This window comes from Hyperolius riggenbachi, chromosome 3 (assembly GCF_040937935.1).
Source record: "Hyperolius riggenbachi isolate aHypRig1 chromosome 3, aHypRig1.pri, whole genome shotgun sequence".
NCBI lineage: Eukaryota > Metazoa > Chordata > Amphibia > Anura > Hyperoliidae > Hyperolius > Hyperolius riggenbachi.
Window position 1 is genome coordinate 436,698,798 of NC_090648.1, and position 14,298 is coordinate 436,713,095.

The 14,298-nt window shown below is 44.2% G+C and overlaps 1 protein-coding gene across 1 annotated transcript in view; it reads right to left on the reverse strand.

Annotated features, from left to right (window-relative positions):
- The window catches only part of LOC137564186 (sodium- and chloride-dependent GABA transporter 2-like), a 94,322-nt gene that overhangs the window by 53,324 nt on the left and 26,700 nt on the right, over positions 1–14,298 (reverse strand). Inside the window, exons 3-4 of the mRNA XM_068277678.1 lie at positions 6,015–6,149; positions 4,421–4,561 (exon numbers count right to left, since the gene is read on the reverse strand). Coding sequence (XP_068133779.1) covers positions 4,421–4,561; positions 6,015–6,149 — 276 coding nt within the window. The remainder of the gene's footprint in view (positions 1–4,420; positions 4,562–6,014; positions 6,150–14,298) is intronic.

The following is a 14,298-nucleotide window of genomic DNA, read 5'->3' on the forward strand; positions in this document are numbered from 1 at the left end:
CTGCTGCTGTGTCTCTGCAGCGTGAGTTGCAGATGCTCCTGCTGGGCGGCGCCCAAGGCGTCCACGGCCAGTGGCTATGGGAGGAATGTTAGCCACTGACGCTGCTGCTGCTGCTGCGGAACTGTGCATGGTGGCGCGCCCGCGGCTTGCCACAATGCTGCTCCCTCTCCTCCTGATTCCCTTGCTGCCCTTCCCCTTGCCCAAACCGCGCTGGCTGCCACTTCCAGACATCTTCGATGTTTTGGGCGTATAGACAAAAGTTTTTTAAAAGGGCGGGTGAAAAGTGGGGTACTTTAATGGAGTGGGTTGGTGGGTGAGGTGACTGAGTGAGTGTACAGTAAGTAAGTAGTAACAGTCAGGAAGTACAACTAGCAGTTACAATAATCAGTAGTAATCACAAGTAAATTTAGTGTGTGTACACTACAGACAGTGAGTGCACGCACGCGCAAACACGCGCAGGAGCTAGCCTATGAACAGTGACTGAGTGAGTGTCCCTAGTACAGTAAGTAAGTAAGTAGTAACAGTCAGTAAGTACAACTAAATAATTACAATAATCAATCAGTTATCAGAAGGAAATAGAGTGTGTGTAGTGTGTACACAGACAGTGAGTGCACACACGCAGGAGCTAGTAGCCTATGAACAGTGACTGAGTGTCCTAGACTCCTAGTACAGTAAGTAGTAACAGTAAGTACAACTAACTAATTACAATAATCAATCAGTTATCAGAAGGAAATAGAGTGTGTGTAGTGTGTACACAGACAGTGAGTGCACACACGCAGGAGCTAGTAGCCTATGAACAGTGACTGAGTGTCCTAGACTCCTAGTACAGTAAGTAGTAACAGTAAGTACAACTAACTAATTACAATAATCAATCAGTTATCAGAAGGAAATAGAGTGTGTGTAGTGTGTACACAGACAGTGAGTGCACACACGCAGGAGCTAGTAGCCTATGAACAGTGACTGAGTGTCCTAGACTCCTAGTACAGTAAGTAGTAACAGTGAGTACAACTAACTAATTACAATATTCAATTACAATAATCAATCAGTTATCAGAACTTGGAAATAGAGTGTGTGTAGTGTGTACACAGACAGTGAGTGCACACACGCAGGAGCAGCTAGTAGCCTATGAACAGTGACAGTGAGTGTCCTAGTACAGTTACAGTATATAACTACAATACTAATACAATCAGTAGTAAAGGACAGCAGAAATACTGGTATAGAATAGAGAGAAATAAACAGAGGACAGGAGGACAGCTGCCCACACAGGCAGGCCCTGAGGCCTAAAGCTGTAAGCCTGCAGCAGCTGGCCTGTCTCTATGTAACACAAAAGCTACTAACTAAAATACAATGTCTAACTAACTAACAACAATATAGGTGTGTATAGGAGGTGTATGTGAGCAAAAACGCTAGGTAAATGACCACAATAAAGCTCTTGCTAAGCCAAAGCACAAAGGAGCAACTCTCTCTCTATGCAAGTCTCAGGCAAGGACGGAGAAACGTAACATGGCGGCCGCTATTTATAGGGTAGGGGCTGGCCAGGGTCCCCCTCTGTGATTGGCTGCCGTCAGAGGGCCTGGGAGCCCTCTGATTGGCTCTAAGGACATCAATCTGGGCTATGACGCTATTCGAGCTCGGTACCGAGCTCGAATAGCGCCGTTTGCTCGAATAGCTCGAATAGTGAATGGGCTATTCGAGTGTACGCGAATAGCCCATTCGAATAGCTACAGCTATTCGGAGCTCGAATACCGAGCTCGAATAGCTGGAAAAGAGCTCGAATATTCGAGCTACTCGAATATTCGAGCTCTGCTGAGCACCACTGAAAAGTACATCAATAACATTTTAATTAGATCATTTGACCCAAGTAGTGACCCGGGTGCTGTCCTTATGACATCTTTATGGATCTGATGGATGCCAAGATACAGTATATGCATATGTTCTAAACTTAATCTAGGAACTTGGCATGTTCTCTGGTACATCATTAATTAACGGGGATTTCTGAACGGGGTCACAGGTTGCACTGTCTTGATCACATGGCTTATTGTTTTGCTTTTGTATTCATAACAAACAGCCATCTGTTTTATTACATTCTAAAATACCGTATATAGAAAGCAAACGTATTTACCCTATTATATAAGTATACAGTATCATTAATCAACTCATTAATTAATAACTCTATGATCACTATACATGATCTCTATACAGGATTAAAAATATCAGCGTATAGCAGGCTTAGCTTCTGCAGTGCGTGTGTTTGGCCTTGCATAAGCGCATTGCATTGCAGCAAAAACGGAATATAGTTACAACATTTCTCCAGCGCTATCTTAATAAAAACATAACCTTGTACAGGGAACAAACAGCTTACTAAAGAAAATGACATTAAGGGTTACTCTAACCAACAATCTAACTGATTAAAGAAGAACTCTGCTTATAATCATAAAATCATGAAATTAACTCAAATAGTCTGCAAAACATTTTAAAACATACATAATCAGCTTAAAGCAAGATGGAGATAATTTCTCTGCATTAATATGAGATTTTCTGCCAATACAGGTGCTGACAGCCGACTTCTGTACTGAGCAGAGAGAGAAGCAAACTCCAGGCAATTTAGATTAGGTTGATTGCAGGTAATCTTATCTCTTTTCCCAGCTTCCCCTCCCACCGTTTTCTTCCTAACAACCGCAACCCCCACCCACGTGACCCTTTGCCTTTTTCCAGATTTCAGTAACTTCTTTTAACAGCATGTCTCTGCCAAACAGCACTGGTGACATCTGCAGTCCTGATAAGAGTCCTTCCGGCCATTTCTCCTCTCCCACCAGGCTCTTTGTCTTGTGCCAATACCTCTTTATCCCCTCCTTCCCCTCCTCCTATGCATCCCCCTTTTTATATGTCCCCTTTTTCTGACTCACAATCTAATCATACCATAGTCATAGTCTAATGTCCTACTATATTATTATTGTATATTCATATAGCACTGACATCTTCTGAACCACTGTATAGGGTACAGAGTTTCATAACGGTTAGCTCCGTCCACATCCTGACTACTTTTTTCCCCAAAAAATTTGCAGCAACATGCTCGGCGCCCGGCACCCTGTCAACCCTCCCATCCAAAAAATTGGTTGTTTGTGGGGGTTGTCTGTAAATAATCAGCACCAGGTGTAAAATTCCCTGGTACGCCACTGTACCCATTACACAGTTTTGGGTGCAATTTCCTACTCCGGGGTAATCACGCTTCGTTTTGCATTTCCACAACATGAAATAAATGAATAGTGAAGCAGGAGGTGTAAAAGCCTGCCGTATTGACAATGGTAAGTGTACAGACTGGGGGGTAACAGGAAATGTGGGCACCTGAGGCTAATGGACGGGCGCCCCATAGGCGCTAATGCAAAATATTGCCTATTGGGTGCCAAAAGCAGAAATTTGGGTGCCCCGTAAATAGCAGGTGTTGAGCCCGTCCAACCAAAATTTTCCAATTTGAGAATTATCATTTTGAAAATGATCATTTTGTAAATTATTGTTTTGAATTTTTTTTATCATTTTGAAATTCGTTTTGAGAATTATTATTTCGTAAGTTATTGTTTTGAAACTTATTGTCTTAGAAATTCATCTTTTTTATGTTATTTGCAATGGAGAGAGGGGGTTTTAGGGTTAGGCATCAGGAAAGAGGGTCTTAGGGTTAGGCGTCAGGAAGGGGTGTTTTAGGGTCAGGTGTCAGGGTGGGGGGTTTTAGGGTTAGGCACCACCGAATGGAGGAGGGGTCTTAGGTTTAGGCACCACCAGGGGGGTTTTAGGGCTAGGCATCGGTGGAGGGAGGGTTCTGTGTGAGAGTAGGGTTCGGTTTAGTTGTAGTAAAATATCGGTAATATTTACCAATGTTTTACTATCCTCATTGTGACTGTAAATAGTTTTACGTTTTCATTGTTATAGACAACATTTTGCAATTTTGGCTTCACCCCAGGCCCTTTTTAATTTTAACATGTTAATTATTCTAACTCAGGTAAACATGAATAAACAGTAAAAAACATTGTTATAGACAATATTTTACAATTCTGGCTTCACACTCTTATTTCCTTGCGCCCTTATTTTACGTATTTCACCGGGGACTTCTCCCGTTGAGTTTGAATACCAACCACACTTTCCATGGCCACTATGAGATTTCTCAGAGTACTTTTTGGACCTTAAATTTATTATAAACAATTGAAATGGCAACTAAAGAAGAGGAGACACCATAAGGTGGATGGAGCACCTAAAACTCAAATATGATTGAGAACAGAGACAAAAATTATAATGGGAAGACAGGAGAGTCGCGGAGAGACAGAAGATACATTTGACCATGCTCTAGCCTTTTAGCATGTACCAACCACTGTATATCAACACTGGGTGAGGCGATTCTTTAAATTTCAAAGGAGAACATCTGTCTCACCTGTGTTCCAGGTGTGGTTGCAGGAGGCCCAGGGGAGATCAGTGGTGAAGGAGTTGAAAAGGTAGAAGAAAGCCCAGGCCAGGACGATGATGTAATAGAAGTTCAACAAGATGACAATAACTTGAGACGAGTAGCCAATACCTGGAAACATAAAATTAAAATCCATATGAGGACCTGTCTAGTCTAATGCCTAGTACACACCATACAATTTTCTGTTCTGCTGGGCATACACGGCTGGATGCTTGTTATCAATCGAGCCGCTGATGGCTTGATTGATAATTTCCGGCAGGTCTGATTGCCCGCCGGATCGATTCCGCGCTCGATACCGGCGGGCAGAACAATAGAAAAAACAAAGCGCTGATTAGGAAGTGCCTGCGGGGACGAGCGGGAATTGATCCGGGCGGCCGCGGGGACGAGCGGGGAATCGAGCCGCTGGCTCGATTTCGGCACATAATCTACCCGTGTATTCCTAGCATTAGATTTTTCTGTTAAATTTCCTGTAAGATTTTCTGTAATTAGATTATATTCTGTAAAGTACTGGTAGAGACTGGTCATTATCTCTGGTGTATTGTCTTCTGGTTATCTCCTGCTGAGTAGAACAATGCCTAATGGCTAGGCAGATAGATGGTTAGATAGATATTTTCCAACACGTTGGAAATGATCTATCTGGCAGGTAAATCTTACAGAAAATCTTAAGGTGGCCATAAGCCTCATCTACACGCGTAGATGAGGCGGCGATGTGGCTTATCAATCGAGCCGCTGATGTGGCTCGATTGATAAGATCCGACTGGTCGGATCTTGCTACCGCCGATTCCCTGCTCGTTCCCCGCGAGGGAACAATGGCAGGGAATCGAGCGGAAGATAAGCGGCGTGGCGCGGGGACGAGCGGGTATCGAATTCGGCGCACGCGCGGGCGAGTGGGGACGTGGTGGCGACACGGAAGAGGCGATCCAGCGGCCAATCGAGCCACCGGATCAGAGCCTCATCTACGCGTGTAGATGAGGCTATACACGGGTCGATTTACCATCAGATCGACCAACAGATAGATCCCTCTGACCGAATCTGATCAGAGGGGGATCGTATGGCTGCCGTTACTGCAAACCTAACCCCCCACCACCCCCACTCCTGTGCAGCTGAAAATACTTACCTCCTCCAGCACTGCCTACCCTTTCTGTACTCCCCAGCGGCTTACCAATGGGGAAAGCCATAGGGAGCTGCAGGAAGAGTAGAAAACTGTGCCTGGGGGCTCAGTAAGTAATTTCTACACTGCAAACCCCCTAAGCACTGTCCTTGTTATCCCCTCAGACATGCCGGTTAGTTGAGACTTCCAGATAAAAGGGACTTTGCTGTATTTCACAGGGCGGGGCCATGTAAATCTGCTTTTTGAACAGATAAAAGTGTTAACCTGAAATGATGAACTATTTTAAGAGTACTATTTTTTACACTTTTTATACTACTATCATGAGCTATTACTGCACAAAAATACACCATCATACTTTCATAAATATGGCAAACATGGCATTATAGCTCATTGATAAAGAATCAACTACAATATCTATAACAACTGTCAAGCACTTCATTTCAGTAACCTTACCTTCAAAGATGGGGCAGATCTTTCTCCAGGATGTAACACCCCCCTGGCTGGTGTATTGGCCCAGTGCTGTCTCCAGAAAGAAGACCGGAATGCCGCAGGTGAAGAGGAAGATGAGGTAGGGAATGAAGAACGCTCCTGTAGACAGACAACAATAAACTCAGACAATCAGGACAGCACTTGAGGTGTTAGCACAATGGAATGTACCCATCAGTGGTGAAGGGCAGCTGAAACATGCAGTAACTGCTTAGCAACTCTGAGGTTCAACCACCCTCCTCAGCTAAGCCTAGGTGGCCACACACCATACAATCTGTCTAATTCAAGAATAGCAATTAATTTTTCTGACTGATTGTAACAATTCAAAAATTTGACCAATGTGCCACACACCTATGTTCAATTGCTCCCCAATCGTGAATACAATCATTGAAAGCTCAGAAAGAAAATGTATTGGAACTGTACAATGTACATCAAGTAATTGAGAATCTACCACAGACCATACAATTCTTTATAAAATTGGTCTGAAATTTCCAACATGTCCAATCTCCAAAAATCGGAAAAAACTTGAAAGTCGATCAGATTTATCAATCGAAAACAAAAGAAAAGCTCTCGATTTTTCGAGATAACCAATCGAAATTATGAAATTCGTGAAAAATGGGATCTTTTAATTGTATGGTGTGTGGCCACCTTTAGGCTATGGCCCATTACTTGGGCTCTATTCACAGAGGGGCATTGCGGTGCAACGTACCAGGTGTACTGTAATGCGAAACGGTGCACTGCAATATAAAACCTATTGTGCTAGTGCAATCTAACAGCGTGCAGCATCCCAAAGTACTGCAACGTTAACAGTGACAGTGAGGCATACTTTTCATTGACTGTATGCTTCACTGAATGCAATACGTGTATGATGTGTGGTGCACCTTTCCCGATCCGTTGCATTGCATTCCTGCTTTTACAGGAAACGCAATGCCCACTGTGAACAAAACCTTATCCAGAGTTGGCTTTGGTCATTGGCATTGTCTTGACCTCACTGGCTGCCTCCACCCAAGAGTGTTCTTCAAAACTGGCATTTCCTGTATAGATAATGTTTACCCTGCTCTATCGGAACGATGGCATACAGTATGCAATGATAAGGATATATACAATTATTTAACCTGTGAGCCCTTCTGAGGGACAGTTAAGTGACAAGACTATTTAAGCTGTACAGCGCTGCGGTAGACGTCAGCGCTATATAAATACTAAATAATAATAAAAAAAATAATAATAGTTTAACCTAACAGGAAAAAAAAGAGAAATTGTGTTGCTGGAAGCTGTGAAATGTAACTTGCCTGACACTAAAACATAACATACAGAGCTTCACTTAGGAGTGATCCAAGCTTTAAAAAAAAAAAAAAAAGATCCACTTACCTGGGGCTTCCTCCAGCCTCTGGCAGCCATCCTGTGCCCTCGCCAAAGCTCCGGTGGCTCTCGGGCTTCTCCGCTTGCGCAGCCGACCTCGCCAGGTCGGGTTCCAGGTCGGCTTCTTCTGCGCTCTATGGCGCGGGTCACGTAGTTTCCCTGACGTCATTAGGATGGTACTTCGCCTGCAGACCGGGAGCCATCGGAGCTGCGGCGAGGGCACAGGACAGCTGCCGTGGGCTGGAGGAAGCCCCAGGTAAGTGGATCTTTTTTTTTTTAAATCTTGGATGTATCCTTAAGGCCTCTTTCACAGTGGGACGTTGCGTTTGATGCAACGTTAAAGTCGCACAACGTGCCCCTAACGCAGCGCATGCAGGTTATAAAATTGGACGTTATTTTGCACTGCGTTATGAGTCTCTTGGTGCGCCGTTTTCGTCGCATACTGATGGAACGGAAACGGCGCATGCGTTAATAAAAAAAAAAAAAAAAAAAACAGTTACTAAGCATGTGCAGCACACATAACGCAGCAAATGTATTGCTAAACGCACAGCATGCAGCACTCTCTAAATATTGCTACACGTTACACACAACGCAACGTGTGCACTGTGAATGTCACACAGACTTTGTATTGCTGTGCCTTAGTCTGCGTTGGAACATTTTCTAACGTGCGACTTTAATGTCGCATTGTGAAAGAGGCCTTAAAGGACAACTGAAGTGAGATGAATATGGAGGCAGACATATTTATTTTGTTTTACTCAATACCAATTGCCTAGCTATCCTGCTGATCCTCTGCCTCTGAAACTGTTAGCCTTAGACCCTGAACAATCATGCAGCAGATCTGGTGTTTCTGACATTATTGTCAGATCTGACAAGTTTAGCTGCATGCTTCTTTCTTGTGTGATTCAGCCAAATACTGTAGATCAGCAGGGCTACCAGGCAACTGGTATTGTTTAAAAGAAGGCAGCCTCCATATACTTCTCACTTCAGTTGTCCTTTAACCGCTTCTGGACCATGGTTATTAAAATCGGCACCTTGTTTGGGACCTGTTATCCCTGCGAGGGCATAGAGTTCAATTACTGCGCTGCACACTCCCGCTGGTACTGCTGATCTCGCTCGTTGCTGCAGCCTACTCGCTCGATTTCATTGGCTCCTGACCTTGTGATCAATGTGATTGGCTGTGTTTGGCTCACAGTGATTGGCTCACAGTGATCACAGGGTCAGGAGCCAATGAAATGAGGAACCCACTAGGACTGACAGCCCATGTTAGTCAATGGGCTCAATCACATTTTTTTTTTTTAAATATTTTTTATTAATTTTTTTTGTTAAAGAAAGCAACAACAATAACAACAACGACTGTGGTTACAACATCTCGCATTGGGCTGACATCTGGTCAGTCCCAAGCCTCCAGGGAAGGGATAGGGAACCTATGGCTCGAGAACCAGATGTGGCTCTTTTGATGGCTACATCTGGCTCACAGACAAATCAGTAGGGGTTAATTCACTAAGCTACACTGCTCAAGCAGCGCAGCTTAGTGTGGCAGCGCAAGTGACAATTTCAAAGTAGGCACGCTACTGCTGTAGCATGCACCACTAACTTACTCGCGCTACCCCCAAAACGAACAGCTGCTCCAATTGTCCCACTCTGGACCCTGTCAGGTCCAGTGACTTTGTAGGACAAGATCCCCGCACTTCGATTGGCCCAATTAGTTGCCTGTCAGCCTATTGGGCCAAAGTGCGGGTATCTCGTCCTACAAAGGACAAAGTGAATCAACCCCCAAGTCAACTTGCTGTTAGTTGGTATTTCTCCTGTCTAGCTCTCAGGGAAATTGCTGATGTTGCTGAAACCCAAGAGAAGCAGAAGATGTGTCTGACACTTCCGTTGCCCAGCGGATCCATGATGTATACACATCACAATGGCAACAGGGGCGTGAGCCCTCTGCTGAGCATGTGCACTGTCCCAGTTTGAAACATATTTTATGGCTATATGTGGCGTTTATGGCTTTCTCAGCCAAAAAGGTTCCTGACCCCTGCTCCAGGGCATTACAATTAGTACACTACAGAATGCATTCATCTGAAAATGGCGCTTGTGAATAATGGCGCACAGTGTTGCCGCTAATCGGTTTGCCGCTTATCGCTATTTAACATTAAAGCCTTATTGTTATTTAGCGTTAAAGCCTTATCGTTATTTAGCGTTAACACACAGAACCCTCTCTGTACCTATCCCTAACCCTTAAACCCCCCCGGTGGTGCCTAACCCTAACCACCCCCCTGGTGGTGTATATTGTACTGTAACTATACCTAACCCTACTCTCACACAGAACCCTCCCTGTACCTAACCCTAACCATCCCCTTGGTGGTGCCTAACCCTAAGACCCCCCAGTGGTGCCCAACCCTAACCTTGACAGTGTTACATTAAATCCATTCACCGCTTTGCAGTTAAATAACGTCTGCAGATTGGCTTATGTAGGGCGCTATTGATAAATAACGTTAGTGTGTGCCACTATTGATAAATAACGTTAGTGTGTGCCACTATTGATAAATAACGTTAGTGTGTGCCGTTTATCTTCTTTTTTCCCTGCGCGCCATTATTATGCAGTACTAACGATAAATAGCGATAAGCGTATCTTTTTAATGCGGCGCCATTTTTATGCATAGGCGCTGTGCGCCATTATTCACTGATCCCCTACAGAATACAGCAATTACATTCTTAATGGCCCAGGTGCCCGAAACAATCCTGTTCTGGTTGCACCTCCCTCAAGAATGCCCATCAAGACATTACAACCTCAGTCGGCTAATCATCTAATTTGAGTTTATAGAAGGATATGACCAAGATGACCAAACTTTTCTAAATGTTTTACAACATTTTTTGTTTAATGTATAAATGATTCAGGAGCACTGGTTCCTTGTGAACATATGTGACCCAGTCCCTTCTCTTGGGTGGCAAAGGTTGCTTTCACCTAAAGACAATCATTTTGGGGCTCAATCACATTTGATGCAATTTATATCTGGCAGAAAAAAAAGTACAACTGTCTGCTTTTTTCATATTTACATACCGGTAGTTATTTGGGCTGAAAAAAGACATACATTGATTGAGTTCAATCAGAAAATAAGGTACAACACCAGCCTGCACTCACACATAACCCTGTTGATCCAGAGAAAGGCGAAAAACCCTTACTTGGCATGATCCAATTAGCTCCTAAAGGGAAAAATATTCCTTCCAATCTCCAGACGGCAATCAGATAAAATCCATGGATCAACACCACTGGAAATTACCTAGTGTCTCTGTCACAGAGGTGATTGGTCCTGCTATTGACCCAGTCTTGTTGTCTTGTTATTGCTCCTTCTACTGCCTGATGAAGCAGGATTAAACCTGAGAAATGTGTTGCAATAATGGAGTACTTGTGAATAAATTGTTGAGTATTATAAGCCAACGATTTTTGGTATCTTCTTGGAGGAGGTAAATCCACCACTACCTCCTCTTTTTAAATGGCTTTTATTCATTTTTATACTATTTTGGTGCCTCTGTTCTACAATTCAGTTTACTAACATGGCTAAGGTCCTGGAGGACTGGATTTGGACAACCCTGATTTAACTGCTCTTGGTGCCTAGAAGGAAATCCTTCCTGTGTTGTTAGAGCTGCTGTTCCCTTGGCAGCTGTTCAGTGACCCACATTGACCAGGCAGTGCAATGGTGCTTATACAGCTGGTGTAACACCTTGTTCTGAGACTTTAGACTGCTCAGCCCCTGATAAAAGCTGGTCAGGTCCCCTTGGCACCCGAGCTGGAATAGCCAATAGCAGAGGGGAGAAAACAGGTCAATCTTAGTCTAAGACTCTTGGAAAGAAGGAAATCTCTGTACTTGGAACTCAGCTGCTCTTTTGTACTTGTGACCCAAATAACAGTTCAAGAATGGTATGTTCACCCATTTGAGCATGTCCCTCTCCTTTCAATAAATACCTAAGGAAAAGAGAACAGCTGCAAAACCTGATGGAACAGAGTGGTCTGTACACACATATAGGCACCCAGTATAACAAGTTAGATCTCTTTTTTGAAGAAAAACATGCAGAGATAAAACACACACCACCATCAGGTAATGCATCTTACTTAGAACAGAGAGGAACACAGAAAGAATACAGGAAATTGCAATACCACAGAGATCGTCACATCATTCTACAGTGACATCTTGTGGCTGCTTTACTATATTACAGTTTAAAGTTATGCTGTTGATACTGCCAACAAAACCAAAGTACAACTCCAGCTCCATACTTTCAAGACATCCACATTCCTTTAGTTATCCTTTATCACCAACGGTGTAGCCAAGACTACTCACCCCCGAGCGAGGCCGATCCCCCTCCGATTCCATTGTTTGCCCTTCATTCCCCCACAGAGTAACACAGCACGTCGATCAGTGATTAAATCTTGCAATGAAAATTGATGTGTGTATACAGCCTGCTAAAGGAGATATCCTGTTCCAAGTGATAAGATGCTCCACGTTGGTCCGGACTGGAGTGGAAGTAAGGTCAAGACGGGGTTGAGAAGGAGGGTTACCCTGCATCTTAATGCTTGTACACACACTAGCAGCAAATTTATTGCAAGTGCTCCAGGCTGATTTATTTTGTATTATATTTAGCTTGTCACTAGGGGGCAGTGTGAGACAATAACGGAGGACTTCTGCTTTAATGCTGGGTACACACGTTGCGATTTCCTGCTCGATCTCGAGCTCGATCATGGTCAATCGATTATTTCCGACATGTTCAATCGGGTCTCGATCGATACAGCCATCGATTTACTCATGTTAAGTATGGAAAATTGACGGCTGTATCGATCAAAACCCGATCAAACATGTCGGAAATAATCGATCATCCAGGATCGATCCCACCGATCGAGCAGAAAATCGCAAAGTGTGTACCCAGCATTCGTTTTTTTATAGCCTCTGCTAGCAGAAAGACATGAAAGCATTTCAAGAATTTACAGCACAATGAGTTTTTACCGGCTGAGGTCAAAAGCAGGTCAAATGAGATAAGTACTTTGAAGCTGCTTATGGGTTAAAGCAGGGATCAGGAACTTTTCTGGGTGAGAGAGTTATAAACGCCACATATTTTACAATGTATTTCCCTGAGAGCCATACAATATGTTTCAAACTGGGACAGTGCGCATGCGCAGCAGAGGGCTCACACCCTGTTGCTATGGTGATGTGTATACAGTTGATCTGCCGGGCAGGGGAAGTGTCAGACACATATTCAGCTTCTCTTGGATTTCAGCAACATCAGCAATTTCCCTGAGAGCCAGACAGGAGAAATACAGACTAACAGCTTGTACAATTAGCTAGCTGACTTGGGGGTTGATTAACTTTGTAGGACGAGATCCCCGCACTTTGGCCCAATAGGCTGCCTGTCAGGTGACAGGCAGCCTATTGGGCCAACCAAAGTGTGGAGATCTCGTCCTACAAAGTCACTGGACCTGACAGGGTCCAGAGTGGGACAAGTAGAGCAGCTGATAGTTTTTGGTGGGAGTGTGAGTATGTTAGTAGTGCACGCTACAGCAGTAGTGTGCCTACTTTGCAAATTTTACACAAAGCTGCGCTGCTTGAGCAGTGTAGCTTAGTGAATCAAACCCTACTGATTTGCCTGTGAGCCAGATGTAGCCATCAAAAGAGCCACATCTGGCTCCCGAGCCATAGGTTCCCTATCCCGGGGTTAAAGTAATCCGGCTTGTGTACAGCAGCCCCGCCAGAGATCTGCCAAGTAATCTGGCTTGTGTACAGTAGCCCGGTAAGCGATCTGCCAGAGGGATCAACTCAGCCAATAACTTTGTTCTCCCTCTTGCCCTGCCCACTGTGTGAGGTCACATCAGTGACACATTGTCAGACTCCCATGTTGACACAGAATCAGGCTCATCAAGGTAACGTCTGTACAGCCTTTACCCAGCAATATCGCCAGAGGGATCGGGTCCCAATCCCTGTCAGATGACTTCAATCTAGCATGTGTACAGGCCATGGGAGAACACAGGAAAGGGATATATAAAAAAAGAAAGAGAACCGAGAGCCCAATATAGTGTAATAAGTCAAGGCAATTGGTATGTTGTGAAGGAGTAAAATGTATACTCACAAACCAGGGTTACCTCCAGGCAACCACTGTATAGGCAGGTGAGGAGATTGGCCTGTCCTCACTCAGGGCTAAGAAGTTTAAAAATGCTTAGGAGGCAGTAGTGGACTTACCTCCCTCAAGCAGACACAAGAATGCTGTGTTATTCAACAAAGGTAAATTTAATGGTACACTCCAGGGGTTTAGTACAACGCGTTTCGCAGGTCTACACCCGCTTCATCAGGCAGTGAAAATAGGAGTACACATCTGGCGCCTTTGTGAAAAGGTGTGACTCTGACATTACGCTGCTGTGTACTCCTATTTTCACTGCCTGATGAAGCGGGTGTAGACCTGCGAAACACGTTGTACTAAACCCCTGGAGTGTACCATTAAATTTACCTTTGTTGAATAACACAGCATTCTTGTGTCTGCTTGAGGAAGGTAAGTCCACCACTGCCTCCTAAGCATTTTTAAACATTTTAAATATTGTTTTTATCCTTTTGGCGCCTCTGATCAGTTCTTAATACAGGTAAGGGATAGGACACTTGAAAAGGAAACTTTAACAGAAGTATGTCCTTGATTTGAGAGGGAAGGGGGAGGAGAGCATACGTATGAATTGTCCGCCGGGAGACTTGGGCGCAGGACATAGCCGGTATATGGCTTATGCTGCTGCTGCATAAGTTCCCGGCGGCATAAATACTATTCCCCCTCCACGTCCATGTCCACGTGGACAGTGGGGAATGATATAATTCGGCTTCCAGCTATTGCTGGAGGCCGAATTTTAGTGTTTTAAGAGCAACTTCATCTCCGT